This window comes from Anomaloglossus baeobatrachus, chromosome 7 (genome assembly GCF_048569485.1).
Source record: "Anomaloglossus baeobatrachus isolate aAnoBae1 chromosome 7, aAnoBae1.hap1, whole genome shotgun sequence".
Taxonomy (NCBI): Eukaryota; Metazoa; Chordata; class Amphibia; order Anura; family Aromobatidae; genus Anomaloglossus; species Anomaloglossus baeobatrachus.
In genome coordinates this window covers 226,857,533-226,876,837 of record NC_134359.1, presented here as the reverse complement: position 1 = coordinate 226,876,837, position 19,305 = coordinate 226,857,533, and the positions used below count along the sequence as shown (strand labels likewise).

At 46.0% G+C, this 19,305-nt stretch overlaps 1 protein-coding gene across 1 annotated transcript in view; it reads left to right on the top strand.

Moving 5' to 3' along the window:
* The window catches only part of ZC3H7A (zinc finger CCCH-type containing 7A), a 188,786-nt gene that overhangs the window by 151,303 nt on the left and 18,178 nt on the right, over positions 1–19,305 (top strand). The window contains exons 16-20 of the mRNA XM_075317930.1: positions 3,519–3,700; positions 3,908–3,981; positions 7,715–7,848; positions 7,946–8,051; positions 9,773–9,881. Coding sequence (XP_075174045.1) covers positions 3,519–3,700; positions 3,908–3,981; positions 7,715–7,848; positions 7,946–8,051; positions 9,773–9,881 — 605 coding nt within the window. The remainder of the gene's footprint in view (positions 1–3,518; positions 3,701–3,907; positions 3,982–7,714; positions 7,849–7,945; positions 8,052–9,772; positions 9,882–19,305) is intronic.

The window sequence follows — 19,305 nt, the reverse complement described above, 5'->3', positions numbered from 1 at the left end:
GTTCAGACTACCGTTCATCTTTCCGCCGCTGCCACTGATCCCAAGAGTCCTCAAGAAAATCAAGCCAGAGGACATTCCTGTGATTCTCATCGCTCCAGAATGGCCCAGGCGAGCATGTTTCGCAGAACTTGCACAGCTCGTCGCAGACACCCCATAGCGGCTTCCAGATCGGCCGGACCTGCTGTCTCAGGGTCCGCTCTTCCATCAAAATTCAGGGGTTCTCAATTTGACAGCATGGCTCTTGAATCCTGGCTGTTAGCCCAGTCAGGGTTTGCTCCAGAAGTGATTCAGACTATGATTAGGGCTCGAAAGCCCTCATCGTCAAAGATCTACTACCGCACCTGGAAGGCTTTTTTTCAGTGGTGCGAGGTCAACGGCAATCTCTCCCCGCTAGTTCTTTCACTACCGACGCTTCTAGCGTTCCTTCAGGCAGGGTTGCAAGCGGGTCTCTCGCTGGCAACCATCAAGGGGCAGGTTTCGGCTTTGTCTGTTTTTTTCCAAAGAAACCTAGCATCACGTCCGCAGGTCAAGACGTTCATCCAAGGAGTCGCTCATCTGAATCCGCCCTATCGGGCTCCGCTAGAACCATGGGATCCTAATCTGGTTTTAGGATCCCTCCAACTGGCTCCATTTGAACCACTCAGAGAATCTTCATTCTCACACTTATCCTGGAAAGTAGTCTTTTTGGTGGCGGTCACTTCAATCAGGAGAACGTCCGAACTGGCAGCTCTGTCGTGCCGCTCACCTTTTATGGTTTTTCACCAGGACAAGGTTGTCCTGCGCCCGTCTCCGGAGTTCCTGCCGAAGGTGGTGTCTCCTTTTCACCTGAATGAGGAGATCGTGCTTCCATCTTTTTGTCCGGCACCCACTCACTCCTTGGAAAGGTCACTACACACTCTGGACTTAGTACGAGCGCTCAGGACTTACGTCTCGAGAACTGCGCCTTTCCGCAAATCAGACAACCTGTTCGTCCTGCCTGCTGGTTCCAAGAAGGGTATGCCGGCGTCCAAGGCTACCATTGCCAGATGGATCAGATCAGCCATTGCGGAGTCCTACCGAATCAGGGACAAGTCCCCTCCGAGGGGAGTAAGAGCCCATTCCACCCGGGCAGTTGGGGCGTCTTGGGCAATCAGACACCAGGCTTCAGCCGAGCAAGTCTGCAAAGCCGCAACGTGGTCCAGTCTTCATACCTTCACCAGGTTTTAAGGTGGCTTTACACACTGCAACAGTGCAAACGACATAGCTGTAACGTCACCGGTTTTGTGACGTAATAGCGACCTCCCCAGCGACATTGCAGTGTGTGAAACACATCAGCGACCTGGCCCCTGCTGTGAAGGTGTGATCGCTACAAATCGTTCAGGACCATTCTTTGGTCCTTTGTTTCCCGCTGTGCAGCAAAGTCTCAGTGTGTAAAGGGGACTTTACAGCGACTTCCCTTTCAAAAAGCTGCTTTACAACGTCCCCAATGACTAGCTAGGTCGTTCTGCAGGTCCGGATCGCTGTTGCGTCGTTGGCCAGGTCTGCCTGTTTGACAGCTCACCAGAGACTTTGTAGTGATCCCGGCCAGGTTGGGGTCGCTGGTGGGATTGCTAGAAAGTCTCAGTGTGTAAAGGGGCCTTTACAGGGTCCACACCCAGGCATCAGCAGATGCCTGCCTTGGGAGAAAGGTGTTGCAGACGGCCGTCGCACACCTCTAAAAAGGTAGTAAACATTTGTACAGAGCGTTCCCACAGAATTTGTTGTTTGCTTTGGTTCTGTAGGACGGCTTATGTACCCACCCAGGGACTGCTTTTGGACGTCCCATGGTCCTGTGTCCCCCAATGAAGGCGATAGAGAAAGAAGGATTTTTGTGTACTCACCGTAAAATCTCTTTCTCTGAGTCTTCATTGGGGGACACAGCACCCACCCTGTTTGGATTGTGAGGTCTTCCTTTACCGGATGTTTCCCGATGTTGTTTGCGGGTCACCTTTGTTTCCATCCGGCTACTGTATATTTACGTGCCCATAAGGCACTGTGTTTTTTTCAACACACATTTTTCTTTTGTATTACATTGTTTAGTTATGGTTGTTCAAGGCTCTCCTACTGCTGCTTTTACACAAAACTGGCATAGTACCGCCTCCGGCTCAGGGTGTACACTGCCAGGGAGGAGCTAACTCTTTTTATGTTCACTTAGTGTCAGCCTCCTAGTCACAGCAGCATACACCCATGGTCCTGTGTCCCCCAATGGTCCTGTGTCCCCCAATGAAGACTCAGAGAAAGAGATTTTACGGTGAGTACACAAAAATCCTTCTTTTAGTGCTCGCTGTAAAATCTGTTTCTCGTAGTCTTTATTGGGGGGCACAGCTCAATCCATTGGTTGCCCAGTTGGGCATGTGGTTATATTTCCTTTTCTTAACTTTTTTTTTTTCTCTTTCTTTCTTCTTTTAAAGGGAACCTGTCATCAGAAATTTTGCACTAAACCTAAAAGATTCCCCCTCTGCAGCTCCTGGGCTGCATTCTAGCAATGTTCCTGTTGTTCTTGTGCCCCCTCTCTGACCAAAATAAAGACTTTGTAAAGTGGTACCTTTTTGTATTTAGATCTTGATAATGGTACACGGGGGCGGGCTCTCTGGTGTCCGTTAGCCTGCCTCCTGTCGATTTAGGCCGTCCCCCATCACGCAATTTCAAAAAGGTGACGTGCGGTAAGCTGGCCAGCGCTTACGCAGAACGGTGGAGGCGGCGGTGACAGCGCGAGCACGAGATTATGGGCGTTTACTTGCTGATGACAATCACAGCGCCGCCCATAATGTCGCGCATGCGCCGTGCCACTCTTGCGGGACTGTGCAATGTGCACAGTGTGATTGCTGGTGGCGTGTTGCACATGCGCGAGATTATGGACGGCGCTGTGATTGTCATCAGCAAGTAGACGCCCATAATCTCGTGGTCGCGCTTTCACCGCCGCCTCCACCGTTCTGCGCAAGCGCTGGCCAGCTTACCTCACGTCACCTCTTTGAAATTGCGCGATGGGGGACGGCCTAAAGCGACAGGGAGGCAGACTAACGGACACCAGACAGCCCGCCCCCGTGTACCATTATCAAGATCTGTATACAAAAAGGTACCACTTTACAAAGTCTTTATTTTGGTCAGAAAGGGGGCACAAGAACAACAGGAACATTGCTAGAATGCAGCCCAGGAGCTGCAGAGGGGGGAATCTTTTAGGTTTAGTGCAAAATTTCTCATGACAGCTTCCCTTTAACTGCTTTCTCACAAAACTGAGGAAGCCTGACTCCTGCATATGAGGTATAGTCTGACGGGAGGAGCTAGTTTTATTTAGATGCAATAAGTGTCAGCCTCCAGGGAGCAGCAGACTATCTCATGGTTCTGTGTCCCCCAATGAAGACTACTAGAAACAAATTTTACACTGAATAGTAAGATCTACTTTTTGGCAGGTGTTGTGTTTTATCACTGTTTAATGCACACAACCCTATATGTTACTTGTAAATGTATTCATCATTTGCTTTCTATTCTTGTACTTACAGGTGTCTTGTTCACATGTTCAGAGACTCTATTGTCAAGTACTGCAAGATACGTCAATTCAACAATCTTCTTCTACTTGATCTTTGTCGACATGAGGTCCGGTATGGATGCGTAAGAGATAATGATTGCTTCTATGCCCACAGCCTGGTGGAACTTAGAGTCTGGGTCATACAAGAAAAGACAGGTGAACCTGCTTTGTGTATTGTTTGTTCATAGCTGAATTTATACAAGTCAGGGAAGGACCCCCCTGCCCTATAATTAATTTCCATTCTCTGTGAATAATGATGGACAGGTCAACAGATTTCCACAACATTATGACCAACACGTACACAGATTTTTTATCACATTACATTAAATTTCTTCTCAATGTTGTAAAAAATTTTACTTGTAGGAATTTCCTTTGAGCGAATTGTTCAGGAGTCCGAGTCATATTGGGCAAAGGAGTCCAGTTCACTAAAGCCCCAGGTACATTTTTAGTTTTTGATGTATATTTTATTACTTTGTGTGCCCGGGAGATCACACAGATATCCCATCACTGCCACCAAATGCCACGAACGGCACTACACTGCCTCCAGTTGTGGGGACAATACGCTATTGACTGACGATTGATGGTCGAGGCGACGGCAGCTTTTGATCCTAGCCCGATTATTGGGTGCTTTCACAGTGAAAGTATAGTATATACACACCCAGTTCCAACACATGGAGTACATATATGGAAACCCATTGCTGGTAATCTATGGCCTCAAGGATGTGTTTTATTGAGCAAGAGGAACTAAGCCATGATTTTTTTTTATATATATATATATATATATATATATATATATATATATATATATATATATATATATATATATATATATATATATATATATATATATATATATATATATATATATAAATATATATAAATATATATATAAATATAAATATAAATATTTAATACAGAAAGTAGGCATTGTTTATAATATACAGGAAAAAAAAGAAAAAAATACTAAACCTGTTTCACAGAAATGGTGCAGATTGTAGCAAAGGAAAGTGCTCCTTTTAGAATAATGGAACAATTTTAAAGAGACCTGTAACTCCCAGTATTGAACACAGTTGTCAACTCAAAATCTGGATTTATTAAAGAGGTTGTCCACTACTTTAACAGTGATGGCCTATCCTTAGGTGTTCTCAATGCCAGCACTTGGAAATGCTCAGTTCTGGAGCTGCTCCGTCTTCTGATAGTGGCCACCGGGTATTGCACATCCACCTCCTATTCAAATTAATAGGGGCAGATGTGCAGTCGCTGGCCGCGGCCACTGTCAGAAAACAGGAGATCTCTGGAACTGAACATTTCCGGCTGTCTATTTAGCCTATGGCGGCATTCAGAACAGCTGATCGACAGGGATGCCAGGTGTTGGACCCTAGCCAATCAGACATTGATGACCTATCCTAAGGATATGTCATCAATGTAAAAGTAGTGGACAACCTCTTTAAAGAACAGTCACTCCCACATACCTCCCTTCGTGACCTCAGATGGGGCTGGTCATGAGATGTGGCTCCAGTCTCTAGAACATTATGCGATCCCTAATTTCAGACGTTCAGGACATTTTCACCTCTAGAGGCCAAGGTAGAAGATTTTAATGTCATATTTCCCATCATGATTTTACCTTTCCATAGATAGGAAATATGAAATATATTGTCATCCATCTGCCCAGTTTTAATTTGGAGCTCACAGGCAGGCCTCACCGTGATGTGAATTGGTGCATTGCATTCACCAATTCGTCAGAACTCCGAATATATATCTCCCATAACTATGCCTGCCACAAGAATCCCAATATTCATAACTAGATATCAGCTCCAAAGTGTCTGGTTACAGTCCTTTGAAGTCAGACTGACTCTAGAGGTTAATATATTTGTCGTTTCTCAGCTTTGGTATTTACAAACCCCACACCTTGTCTGCTAGCCAGCAGATGTACCAGTTCAATTACTTGTTCACACCAGTGAGTCCTTGCTGAACAAGGGTTAGATGTTAAAATGCTAGGTATTGTTGTTTCCAAACTATGAGCCATGTTTTAATAGATTGGTCCTCTTTTGCCATTACATTATGACAGCTACATTTTGTGTTTTTGTTCCTTGTTTAACACCAACATAATCTGTAATGCTGTACTTGCATTATCAACAATTACATAATTCCCTGTCCGCATAATCTAAATTCCTTCTATCAAACACACAATGCCAAATGCATGGGATACCTGTTTTCTGGATTGTAAGAATACAACTTAAGGAAATGCACAAAAACACGAGGAGAACATACAATATCCAATGTTAATTTATTCCAAATATTATTATAACTCTGAAGAAAAGACATCTTAAAGGAAATCTGTCAGCAGTATTTCACGCTACAAACTATTTTGTATGCATATGTTGCTCTTTCAAAGAAAATGTGAGTATGATTTGATATGCAGTTGAGGCTGAAGAACCATGGTAGATCTGAAGCCTCTGTCACTTCAGCTCTATTCATCACCCAGCACCGCTGCCTCCTGCTTCACTGCACTGACCACCTCTATGCGTGTGTTACTTCAGGCAAAGGAGCCATCACTTAACCAGAAGGCAGTGGCGCTAGGTGGGAAATAGAACTGGAGTGACAGAGGCTTCAAATCTTATCATGGCTCTTCAGCCTCATTTCCATATCAATTCAAATGCTGGAAGAATGGGCTGACCATGTAAAGTTATTGTTGGACTTGTCTTTGAAAGAGCTACATGTGTATATAAATAGTTTAAAGTGTGATATCCTGCTGACACATTCCCTTTAATGAGAATATATCATCTCCATGTGTTTGCTTTTTTTATTTAAAGGAAATCTGGCAGCAGATTTTTGCTATGTAATCTCAGGACACTAGGGGCTAAAACACAAATTTCAGTGCTGTCACTTATTAGGCTGTGTGCTGCTGTTTACATACAGTGAAGGTTTTATGACCAGGAGATTATCACTGCCTGGATGAGAATCTATGCTAAACTAATCATGCCCTCTATTATAAGCAGCTCACTGTCAATAGACCATGTACACAGAGAGCTGTAGTGTGAGCGGGGTTAGTTTTGAGCTCTGCTACATCTAAGAACTCTGTGTCACAACTGCAGCACTCAGTAAACGAAGTGATACATCTCTTGAATCAAGGTCTCTGTCCTACATTATGCTGCTCTATGATGATGTAGCAAAAATCTAGTGACAAATTTCCTTGAAAGGGAACCTGTCAGCTTCAATATGCACCCAGAACAACAAGCAGTTCTGGGTGCATATTTCTAATTTCTGCCTAACTGTCCCAGCCTATAGTAGCATAGATGAAGAGGTCTTTAGAAAAAGTATTTTTAAAGATCCTTTATGATATGTTAAAGAGTGCAGGGACTAGTCACAAGGACTTTAGTGTCAGTGCGCGTACACCCAGCTTCATAATGTGCAAGCACAAAGTGCGGGGAATTCTGATCATGTGCACTGAGCCTAAAACCTGCGTCTGAGGCTGTGACAACGGACAGGTACACGCGTCACCACCGATGACGCTGGGCATTGCATAGCATGTTGGCATGCTCCTGTGGTTGTGCCAAACTGCATAAGAGAGCGGACTAGTCGGGGAAAAGAACGCCCTTGTGATTAGTCCCTTTGCTCATTAGCATATCATAAAGGATCTTTAGAAATACTTTTTCTAAAGATATCTTTATCTATGCTAGTGTATACAGGGACAGTAAGGCAGGGATTAGCAATGTGCACCCAGAACTGCTCGTGGTTCTGGGTGCATATTGGACTTAACAGGTTCCCTTTAAGAAACAAATAGCCACACACTAAACACTTTTTCAAATATGTTTAAGTTAGCCACGTATAACCCTGTGCTCTGCAGATCAGACCCTATTCTCTTGAATAGGCCGCTACCTGCAATGGCCACTACATGTTGATCAGAGCTGTGTCCTGCTCCATTCAATGCTTGCATCTATCCATCGACAGAGCGGACAACTGATCGGAGGGGGAGCCGGTGTCTGACCCACACTGATTTCATATCGATGACATACCCTCAGTAGTATATGCCCGGACAACCTATCTAAGCAAGTCAACGTCCATCCAATATTAATCCTTCCAGTTTTGATGATCCTGTTCATACATTGGGGCTTTTTTGTGTTTTACTTTATATAAGAAAACCTCTTAATTCAATCAATTTGCTTTAAGCTGTTGAGCATTCCCAATAGTTCTGGACATCCAAAGTTTAACATCAAATTTGTTTGTGGACAATGCTGGAGAAATGGCCAAGTGATTGAATCCGATAAAAACAGAAGATACTGCAGCGCAAAGGCAAGACACATGTAAGTATAAAAGTGCAGTGCCTCCTCCGCAATAGTGGATTAATAAAGGATCAAATAAGATAAAGCTCATTCATTGTCTTATATTGTCTCCTCTTAGGTGGACTAAAGATCGCCAAGTTGTCCTTGTGATGTCCAACGAGCGCAAAAAGTGGATATCTATCCGACCATGTCCCACAAAAAAGCCAGTTCCAGTTCAGTTTGAGGTGATTTTTAATCTTGATTTTTCAAGGTATCTATCTTTTCAAGGAGGCTGTCCAATTCCTTTTTCACTAAAGTAGTCACCCTTGTAAAATAAAAATAATAGAAACTTTCCATATCGGCACCATTCCCATTGTTTTGGCCAGGGTTTGTGTCGCGGGCGGAGGGGACGCACTCGCCACGCTCGGGTCCGGGGCTTCTGCTGCTGCTGCTCGGTTGCTCGAGCGGTGGGCCGGACCCGGGGACTCGAGCAGCGCTCCTCACCCGTGAGTGAAAAGGGATGGTTTGTTTGGGGAGAGAGTTTGTGACGCTACCCACGGGACGTGGTGATGAGGGCACCACCGCTACTGGTGACGGGGATCCCGGACGAGATGGCAGGGAGCAGCTAGGATGTTGTCCCCTCCGTGGGTAGGGGTTGGTGATCCCGGGGCCCGGTGGTGATACGGGAGGCTGGATGGCTGGGGGTGCAGGGTTACAGGCGCGGCGCGGTGCCGGACGGCACTGGTGTACTCACTCAGACAGTCAATGACAGAGTCTCTGGTAAACCAAACGGCTGGATGGACGGGTCCCGCAGCCGGCTGCAGTGTTGTTGTGCTCTCCCCGGACGGTGTGATGGTGGCTGTCTTTCCCTGCACCTGTTAGAATGTTCTGACTCCTGTGGTTGCCCACCGGTAGTCCGCTCCCCGGCGTATAGGTGCCCGTTTTGCCCGCAGGCGCTGGCCCTTGGATCTCTAGCCTGTGGCGGTGGCTGTATATCCTCACGGTGTGGACTGTTGCCTTCTGTTGGGTCTTGGTTGTTGGGAAACCCCTGGGGTTCCTGTCACACTCGGATTTGACTATTGTCGGCGGCTCCAAGCCTGATCGGGGTCCGATGGCCCTGCCTGTGTGCTTAGCTTCATTCCGCTCCCTGGTTCGGTACCGGCGGGCCAACACCCGACCCCGGTCCTACGGCTCTGCAGAGTTCCGCTAACTCCTGCAGACGGCCACCACCGTCTGCCAACCTTGCTGTCAGTACCTGGGCTCCTACCCAGGCACACGCAGACGTTTCACTCCTCTCACTTTAAACTCCTAAACTCATCTGTCTGTTTTCCCGCCTCCAGGCCTGTGAACTCCTCGGTGGGTGGGGCCAACCGCCTGGCTCCGCCCCACCTGGTGTGGACATCAGACCCTGGAGGGAGGCAACAAGGGTTTTTGTTTGACTGTTGTAACTGTCTAGGGTGGGGGTGTGTGTATGTTATGTCTGTGACTACCTGGCTAGTCCAGGGCGTCACATTTGCATTGTTATTCCACCTGAGCACCACATCTAATTGGTGCCCGCTAATGGGCTCCTGAGCTATTACTTCTTAGACTTGTCCGACACTTGTCGAAGGGAAGTAACGGAGTAATCCAATAGTGGCTGCAGGGTTCACGTGGAGTAACCATGTCATGGGAGACCCAGTGCCAACATCGCTGGAACTGTGCCGCTGCGGGAGGGGAGTATAAGCTTTTCTTGTTTTACAAGGGGGGACGACTGCTTCTAGACAACTTCTTTAACTGATGAAGTGTTTTCTTCAGTTACTTGAACCATTTATTGAGGCTTCTGTGGGAAGCGAGCAGCAGGTGAAATGCGACCTACCGTCAGTACATTGTGGTATTACTTCTAGTTGATCTACCAGCTTTTGTTTTGAGATGTGGGAGCGCAGTAAACCTGTTCTTACACAAATTCATCTATTTTTATCTCCTACAGTTGTGTCATCATATATTGAATGGCAAAAAATGTCAATATATAGGAAATTGTGCATTTGCTCATAGCCAAGAGGAGAAAGAGATATGGACTTTCATGAAAGATTTAAACAGTAAGTTCATCTAATCTTGGCTTGTAATGAATATTCCATATCATCAGTTTACTCTTATTCTGATACTACCGTGTTTCCCCAAAAATAAGCCCTAGGAATTTTCAGCCTTTTCGGAGTAAAGCTTATATATATGAGCCCTACCCCGAAATTAAGTGTCCATGCAGCTAAAAAAGTTAAAGAATACAGCAGGACACTTCATTATAGAAAGCAGAGACTTCCAAAAGAGAGAAGACAGACCCCGAATGGGAGGCTGTGCAACGCATTGAAGCTCTGCAGTGGAACACATGAAGGACCTACGGTGGGACACATGCATCCACACATCCAGTGATACAGTCCTGCTCCAGGGACCTGAGACACAGTGGAACGCGAGGACCTGCAGTGGAACGTACACATCCAGTGATACAGTACTGATCCGGGGAACTGAGACGCAGTGGAACGTGAGGACCTGCGGTGGAATGCACACACATACGTACAAACCGAATGTTTGTGTGTATTTTCGGGAAAACCCGGTAGAACACCTTTTGTACCATAATAAGAAAATGTTTCTTTGTGCCATTCTTTTCTATTTTGGTGGTTATTTCTCCTTATTTTTGTAAGCATGATGACAAAAACACTTTGTTCGGACTGCCTGGGAGAATACAGAAAAAAGTGACAGCTGCTCTGGGCAATGGTTGTCACATTTCATGGTAATTATGGTGCGTTTGTGCCATATACAATGGAAAAAGATCTCATTGTGAATACCAAACTTTTTATATAGGTCAGTCATCATTTATCCGCTGTAGGCTAAAAGAATGTCCTTTTGACCTTCTTTTGGCCGGTACACATCAATCATACTTCTGGTCGGCACTCCTGACCAGTAGACAATGGTGCTCTGTCCCTCCGCACAGTAGTGCAAAAATACCATGACACTTACCTAAATATGGAATTAAACTTTTGAAGGGAAATGACAGCCAAGGTTTCAGCCTGTCTCAGACGTTGATCATGACCTATGTCCTACTTAAGCCTCTATCTACAAGAAACCATACCACATAGGCCGTGATCAAGGTCTGGGAGAGACCAAAACATTGTTCATCCTTTCTATTTCCATAGGTGTACATCATAAAAGTTGTTTTGTTTTTTTTTTGTTTTGTTTTTTTTTTTTTTTTGCAGTATGGAATAGCGTAGTTGATTTTCTACTTTATGTAAAGGTATACAGTAACACTAGACCATGGACACCATATCCCACAGCATACTTATACAACTGGATACATAGCTTTCTATGAGAGATATCTACTTAAAGGGGTAAGAAGAAGTCTACAGCTAATCATAGGATAGGTGATAACTTCAATATCGCTGGGGTATGGTATCCACTAGACCCCGGAATTGAGCGACAGTTGAGCATATGCATAGCCACTTCATTCTTTATAGTTATCATTTGTCCTGCAAATAAGTGGTAACTAGTGATGAACGAGCACTACCATGGTCGGGTGCTCAGAACTCATTAAGAGCAGTTGGATGCTCATATGAGCGTGACTCAAGTACCGAGTATAATGGAAGTCAATGTAGAATTCTAGCATTTTTCCAGGAAATCTGCTGGAAAAATGCTCTAGTCTCAATTGACTTCCATTATACTCGGTGCCACGGGGTCCTTCTCCGATATCACACTATCAACAAAGCCAGAGATGATTGCACAATCCAAAGAATATTTATTCCATGCAATCCAGAATGTCCATCAAATAATCCACCATATGGAGGGTAAAATCGTCTAGTAATGCAATAAATGTCCCGGTGATCAGTCACAATCTTCCAGCAGTCCTCTTCCAGGGAAATTGGGGTTTGTCAACGGCTCTTTTGGGGTGCTGCCTGTAGCCGCAGCTTTTCCCCCAGAGGATGAATCTTCCTTATTCTCTCTTGAAGTTCTGAGACTGAATAGTCCTCCAGGTAAACAGCGTTTAGGTGAATTCCAGGCCCCCTCCCCCAGACTTGGGGACAAAAGCCCATCGGGGGTGATTAACCTAACTTAACCCCTTAACGACCCTTGACGTACTGGGTACGACATGGTGCTAAACGACCCATGACGTACCCAGTACATCATGGCGAAATCGCGGTCCCGGAGCCCCGGGGAGTCCAATTTGTTTAATTAAACAGTAGATTCGGGAAGGAGGGGACCTCTGGCTGACCTCAGGAGGGGTGGTGCCTCCTCCCCGAACCCAAAGAGGCTGTGATTGGCTGACGAATGCCGCTCAGCCAATTACAGTTACTGTAATGTTCCAGCCATTGAAAATGGCTGGAACATTGAAATTCAGCCCTGATCAATGCTGCTGTAGTACTGGCCATTGGCTGGAGCTGGGTGATCGGTGCTTCACCCACCCCCAGCTCTGATTGGAGAGACCGGTCTTGTGACCGATCCCTCCAAGGTGACCTGTGTCCGACCCTGAGGGTGCCCATCGGTAAGTTGCTGCCCCCGCCGCCCGCCCCTGTCCCCGATCGCCCTGCCAGCCCCGCCGCTGTCTCCTATCGCCCCGCCTGCCACCGCCAGCCCCGCCGCTGTCTCCGATCGCCCCGCCAGCCCCGCTGCTGTCTCCGATCGCCCCGCCACCGCCAGCCCCGCCGCGGCTCCGATCACCACCGCCGTCTCCGATCGCCCCGCCGCTGCTCCCGATCCACCGCTGTCCCCGATCACTCCACCCGCCACTGTCCCCGCCGCCACGCTCGCCACTGTCCCCGCCGCCACGCTCGCCACTGTCCCCCGCCGCCACGCTCGCCACTGTCCCTCGCCGCCACGCTCGCCACTGTCCCCGCCGCCACGCTCGCCACTGTCCCCGCCGCCGTCGCACCCACCTTTTTCAGCCGCTGCTGCCCCCGAATCGGCCCCCACTGTTCCCGATTGGCTGCCGCCTCCTTCATCGGCTGCCCCTTCTCCATCGCCACTACACCTCCTCCCCCTCGCTGCAAGCCACCCTCCCCCCACATGTGCTGCAAGCCACCCTCCCCCCACATGTGCTGCAAGCCACCCTCCCCCATCCATGTTCTGGGGGCCACCCTCCCCCCGGGGCCCCCCTCCTCCATGTGCCATCTCTCTTTCCCATCAGACTCTGCCCCCTCCCTGATCTGCTGCCTGCTCTCTCCCATCCTCTTCATCTACTGCCCCCTCTCACACTCCTCAATCTGTTGCCTCTTTCATCTGCTGCCTCTTCTGTCTGCTGTGATCCTGCTGCCTAGATCCATCCTGTAAGGTAGGTATCCCCATCTCACCTCCCTTCCCCCATCCTCCGCCGCTCCTCCATCCGCTGCGCCATTTCCCATCATCCATCCGCTGCGCCCTTTCCCATCCTCTATCCGCTGCGCCATTTCCCATCATCCGCTGCGCCCTTTCCCATCCTCTGCCGCTCCTCCATCCGCTGCACCCTTTCCCATCTTCCATCTGCTGCGCCCTTTCTCATCTTCCATCCGCTGCACCCTTTCTCGTCTGCCGCCCCGCCCTCTCGCATCGCATTATCCAGCGCAGTTGCTCGCTTCCAGACTGGAGTGGATGATGCGATGCGAGACTCGTGCATTGCACTCACGTTTGGCACTGGTCTTAGTGGCAGGCGCTCATATTTTTTTTTTTTTATTCATTTTTTTTTTTTTTTTACTGATGTCTGTATTTTTTATTTCGCCAAACTAATTTTTTTGTATGGGGGGGTCTAGTTTCCAAAATGGGATCACATGTGGGGGAGCTCCATTGTGTAGGCACCTCAGGGGGTCTCCAAATGCAACATGGCGTCTGCTAATAATTCCAATCAATTTTACTGTGAAATGGCGCTCCTTCTCTTCTGAGCCCCGCCGTATGCCCAAACAATTGATTTCCACCACATATGAGGTACCTGTGTACTCAGGAGAAATTGCACAATACATTTTATGGTGCATTTTTTCCTGATACCCTTGTGAAAAAAAAAGCTACCTGTTTGAAAAAACAATTTTGTGGTAATATTAAGAATAAAATATTTTCACGGCTGAACATTACAAACGTTTGTGAAGCCTCCAGGGGTTCAAAGTGCTCACTAAACAGCTAGATAAATTCCATGAGGGGTCTAGTTTCCAAAATGGGGTCAATTGTGGGGGAGCTCCATTGTTTAGGCACTTCAGGGGGGTCTCCAAACGCAACATGGCGTCCACTAATAATTCCAACCAATTTTGCTGTGAAATGGCGCTCCTTGCCTTCCGAGTCCTGCCGTGTGCCCAAACATTTGATTTCCACCACACATGAGGTATCTGCGTACTCAGGAGAAAATGCACAATACATTTTATGGTGCATTTTTTCCTGATACCCTTGTGATAAAAAAGCTACCTGGTTGAAGCAACAGTTTTGTGGTAAAAAAAAAAAAAATTTTCTTTTCACGGCTCAACGTTATAAACTTCTGTGAAGCCCCCAGGGGTTCAAAGTGCACATCAAACATCTAGAAAAATTATTTGAGGGCTCTAGTTTCCAAAATGGGGTCAATTGTGGGGAAGCTCCATTGTTTAGGCACCTCAGGGGGGTCTCCAAACGCAACATGGCGTCCGCTAATAATTCCAACCAATTTTGCTGTGAAATGGCGCTCCTTGTCTTCCGAGTCCTGCTGTGTGCCCAAACATTTGATTTCCACCACATATGGGGTATCTGCGTACTCAGGAGAAAATGCACAATACATTTTATGGTGCATTTTTTTTCTGATACCCTTGTGATAAAAAAAAGCTACCTGGTTGAAGCAACAGTTTTTTGTGGTAAAAAATTTTTTTTTTCTTTTCACGGCTCAACGTTATAAACTTCTGTGAAGCCCCCAGGGGTTCAAAGTGCACATCAAACAACTAGAAAAAATATTTGAGGGCTCTAGTTTCCAAAATGGGGTCACTTATGGGGGAGCTCCATTGTTTAGGCACCTCAGGGAGTCTTCAAACCCGACATGGCGTCCGCTAATGAGTGCAGCTAATTTTGCACTCAAAAATTCAAATGGCGCTCCTTGCCTTCCGAGTCCTGCCGTGTGCCCAAACATTTGATTTCCGCCACATATGAGGTATCTGCGTACTCAGGAGAAAATGCACGACACATTTTATGATGCATTTTTCCTGATACCCTTGTGAAAATACTAATTTTTATGGCTAAAGTAACATTTTTGTGTTAAAGTAAAATTTTCATTTTTTCTTCTACATTGCTTTGGTTGCTGTGAAGCTCCTAAAGGGTTAATAAACTTCTTGGATGTGGTTTTGAGCAGAGTGAGGGGTGCAGATTTTAGAATGGGGTTACTTTGGGGTATTTTCTGTCGCCTAGGTTTCTCAGATCACTCCAAATGTGATGTGGTACCTAAAAAATTTTTTTTTGTAAATTTTGTTGGAAAAATGAGAAATTGCTGATGAACTTTGAACCCTTCTAACTTCCTAACGGAATTTTTTTTTTTTCAAAAATTGCGCTGGTGTAAAGCAGACAAGTGGGAAATGTTATTTCGTAACTATTTTGTGTGACATATCTCTCAGATTTATGGGCATAAAATTTCAAAGTTTGAAAATTGCGAAATTTTCAAAATTTTCGCCAAATTTCCGAAATTTTCACAAATAAACGCAAAACATATCGGCCAAAATTTACCACTGACATGAAGTACAATATGTCACGAAAAAACAATGTCAGAATCGCTAAGGATCCGTTGAAGTGTTCCAGAGTTGTAACCTGTCAAAGTGACACTGGTCAAAATTGCAAAAATGGCCGGATCTTTAACCCCTTAACGACCCATGACGTACTAGATACGTCATGGATCGTGTGCCGGTAAGCCCCGCCCCCTGCCGCCGGCAGGCGGCGGCGAGACGCGCACATATCAGCTGTTATCAACAGCTGATATGTGTGCCTGCTAGCCGCGGGTGGAATCGCTTCCACCCGCGGCCATTAACCCCTTACATTTCGCTGCCAAAGTCTTGGCAGCGATATGTATATGGGCGCCGCCATGACAGTGACTTACCCCGCCCCCACCGGAAGTCACGTGACATGATCACGTGACTTTCGGCGGTTGCCATGGTAGCACAGGGTCATGTGATGACGCCTGTAGCTAACATGAGTCACTTCCTCTCAATGCCGGAATACAGCCGGCATTGAAAGTGAAGCAGCAAATCTGCAGTTCTCAGCTCTGTAGCTGAGATCTGCAGATAGTGCAGAGCGATCGGATTGCTGATCGCAATAGCCCCCTAGGGGGACTAGTAAAATAAAAAAAAAGTAAAAAAAAAAAAGTTTTAAAAAATTAAAAAAAATAAAAAAACCTAAAAGTTCAAATCACCCCCCTTTCCCCCCATTGAAAATTAAAGGGTTAAAAAAATAAAAAATACACACATATTTGGTATCGCCACGTTCAGAAATGCCCGATCTATCAAAATATAAAATCAATGAATCTGATCAGTAAACGGCGTAGCGGCAAAAAAATTCCAAACGCCAAAATTACGTTTTTTGGTCGCCGCAAATTTTGCGCAAAATGCAATAACAGGCGATCAAAACGTAGCATCTGCGCAAAAATGGTACCGTTAAGAACGTCAGGTCGAGACGCAAAAAATAAGCCATCACTGAGCCTCAGATCCTGAAAAATGAGAATGCTACGGGTTTTGGAAAATGGCGCAAAACGTGCGCCACGTTTTTTGGACAAGCTTGTGAATTTTTTTTAACCCCTTAGATACAAGTAAACCTATACATGTTTGGTGTCTACAAACTCGCACCGACCTGAGGCATCACACCCACACATCAGTTTTACCATATAGTGAACACGGTGAATAAAATATCCCAAAAACTATTGTACAATCCCACTTTTTTTGCAATTTTTCTGCACTTGGAATTTTTTTGCCGTTTTCCAGTACACTATATGGTAAAACCTATGGTTTCATGTAAAAGTACAACTCGTCCCGCAAAAAACAAGCCCTCATATGGCAAGATTGACGGAAAAATAAAGTTACGCCTCTCGGAAGAAGGGGAGCAAAAACGGAAAGTGCCCGGGGGCTGAAGGGGTTAAGGTGAAAACAGGCTGGGGGCTGAAGGGGTTAACAGGACAAGCTACACAGAATGGACAGAGCACCATGCCTAAAATACGAACATACACCAAATTATACACAATCCCACATATTCCACCATCACACTCTGTACTTGAGTTGCGACCATCCAAGCATCCAACTGATCGTTTCGGGTACAGAGCATGGAAGTGCTCGCTCATCACTAGTGGTAACTTTTTATCACCAGAATCCCCCTTTAATTATTATTTCCGCTGAGACTGTTAAAATAAAACATTATTTTATTTTCATGAGTAAGATACAGACACAAATGAACTGCACTTATCGTTATACGCCTCTTCTCAATGCCAGCACGCACCACAATTTAGCAACCGAAAAAGATGCAGGACGTAGCAACACCATATGTTACACGGTCATCAATGACTTTACCATATGCTGCCTCTCGGAAAATGTAGATACTTCTTAATCGTTCGTGGGGTTCACAGACCAGGACACCTGGAGATCAATGGTAGATTATCTTTTGTTATGAAAGATTAGAGTTCTGTATGGAAAATCTCTTTAAGCCTAATCAGTATTTTCAGGAGGATGCTGATGTTGAAGAATACCAAATTGTTTTCTTCCATAGAATAAATAATTTCTATGATTTTAGTTGTTTTCCATTTTTACCATTCAGACTGCAATTATAGTGCTTGTCCTTCTGTTCAATAGGATTGTCTGTTAGGTAGGCTGAAGAAACCAGTGTTATTTGGCCAATTTGCTTGTGGCATGCTACCTTTACCTTCATCACCATGTTCACATTAGCTTAGGGTTAGGGCCATCAATATCTCATTCATTGTGGTTTGCAATGACAGTTTAGGTTTGCTTCATCTGATTATATATTCACAGTGAAAACCCTCAATGCTGCAGATGTGTCAAATATTGTGACTATAATACTGTGAAACCTCATAATAACCATCATATTAGTAATCCGTCACAGATAACTTTGTGTTATGTGATTTATTTATAGGACTTTTCCAGTTTTAAGCACATAAATGATTAAAGGGGTCTTCTCAACATGAATCTTCAGGAGTACATTGCTCCTGACCTCTGACTTCCTGCTTTGTCGGGGCGGTGGGCTCCTGAAGATTGACAGTTTAGACTAACTGCATGGTTGTGCCACTGGTCCAAACAGTACTCTCTCATGCTGGTCCAAACATTTCTCTCTCCTACTAGACCAAATAGTACTCTCTCTCCTGCTGGTCCAAACAGTACTTTCTCCTTTTGGTCCAAACAGTACTATGTCCTACTGGTCAAAACAGTACTTTCTCCTGCTGGTCCAAATAGTACTTTCTCCTGCTGGTCTAAACAATACCCTCTCCTACTGGTCAAAAAAAACCCCATTTCTCTCACCTACTAGACTGTGACGAACAGCCGGGGGGGTCACTCAGAAATCCCCCGGCTGGCCACCAATGTCACGATCGGGGGGCAACAAGCGGGAGTCACGCCCCTCCTTTATACCTCCCGACCGACCGACAGAGCACATGACACGCTCTCTAGCGCCCCTCTTATAGTCAGGCCAATTATGGAATTGCCTGACAATAAGCAAGGAGGCCGCTATTCTACTTATGCCGATTATTGAAGGGTTCCCGGTGAGAGTAGGGTATATATTCCCCCGACCTCCGCTGACGGAATATATAAAAACCTCTCCGAATCTCACTGGCTGCCCCACAATGATCCTTGGCACAACTCGCTGCCACCAATCGACTCACGGTAACTATTAGCTGAACACACAGACGTGGGATTCAAGATCGAGATAACAGAACAGCCCAAGAATTATTATATAATTTAATCGGCCTAAGCCACACCAGAGACTACAATATATACAATAGGGGATGTACAGAATATACAGTTAGGTCAGAGTACAGTTACAGATAAAGCATGGTTTACAAACAGGCATACAGTTCAAGCAGTTACCTTGTGCGTCTGGCCACAGGTGGGCGCTGTTAGACCAGGTTTCTGGAACTCCCTCACAGGTCTTTCCCGACCAGGTCCCCGAGCAAAGAACAAGCTAAAATGTCCGAACTGTGGTTATCAATCTGGTCAAAAACCCTGTCCCCTCCTACCTTAGTGACCTCACAGGGAGCAGCGCTCCACCCCTGGCTGGAGTCAGGGTAATATCCAAAAAAGGGATATTGGCCATAACTTTGCCTGGGAACGTCGTAGCTGGACGCCAATGCTCTCAGTGTGACGGTTATGAATTTAGCTGCAGAACGAGAGGACTCATGGCTTGTCTACTAGTTCCCCACTGGCCGATATCACGCCTGGGGTACTTTCCAAGGTCCCACTCCCATAAAAAAGGTGTGCCAGCATCGTCCGCATGCGGAGACACCATAAATATGGTTGCCATAATTATCGGACGTACGGCTTGCGAGATATTAACCATATTTTACTGGAGTCGTTCTGTCTGGTG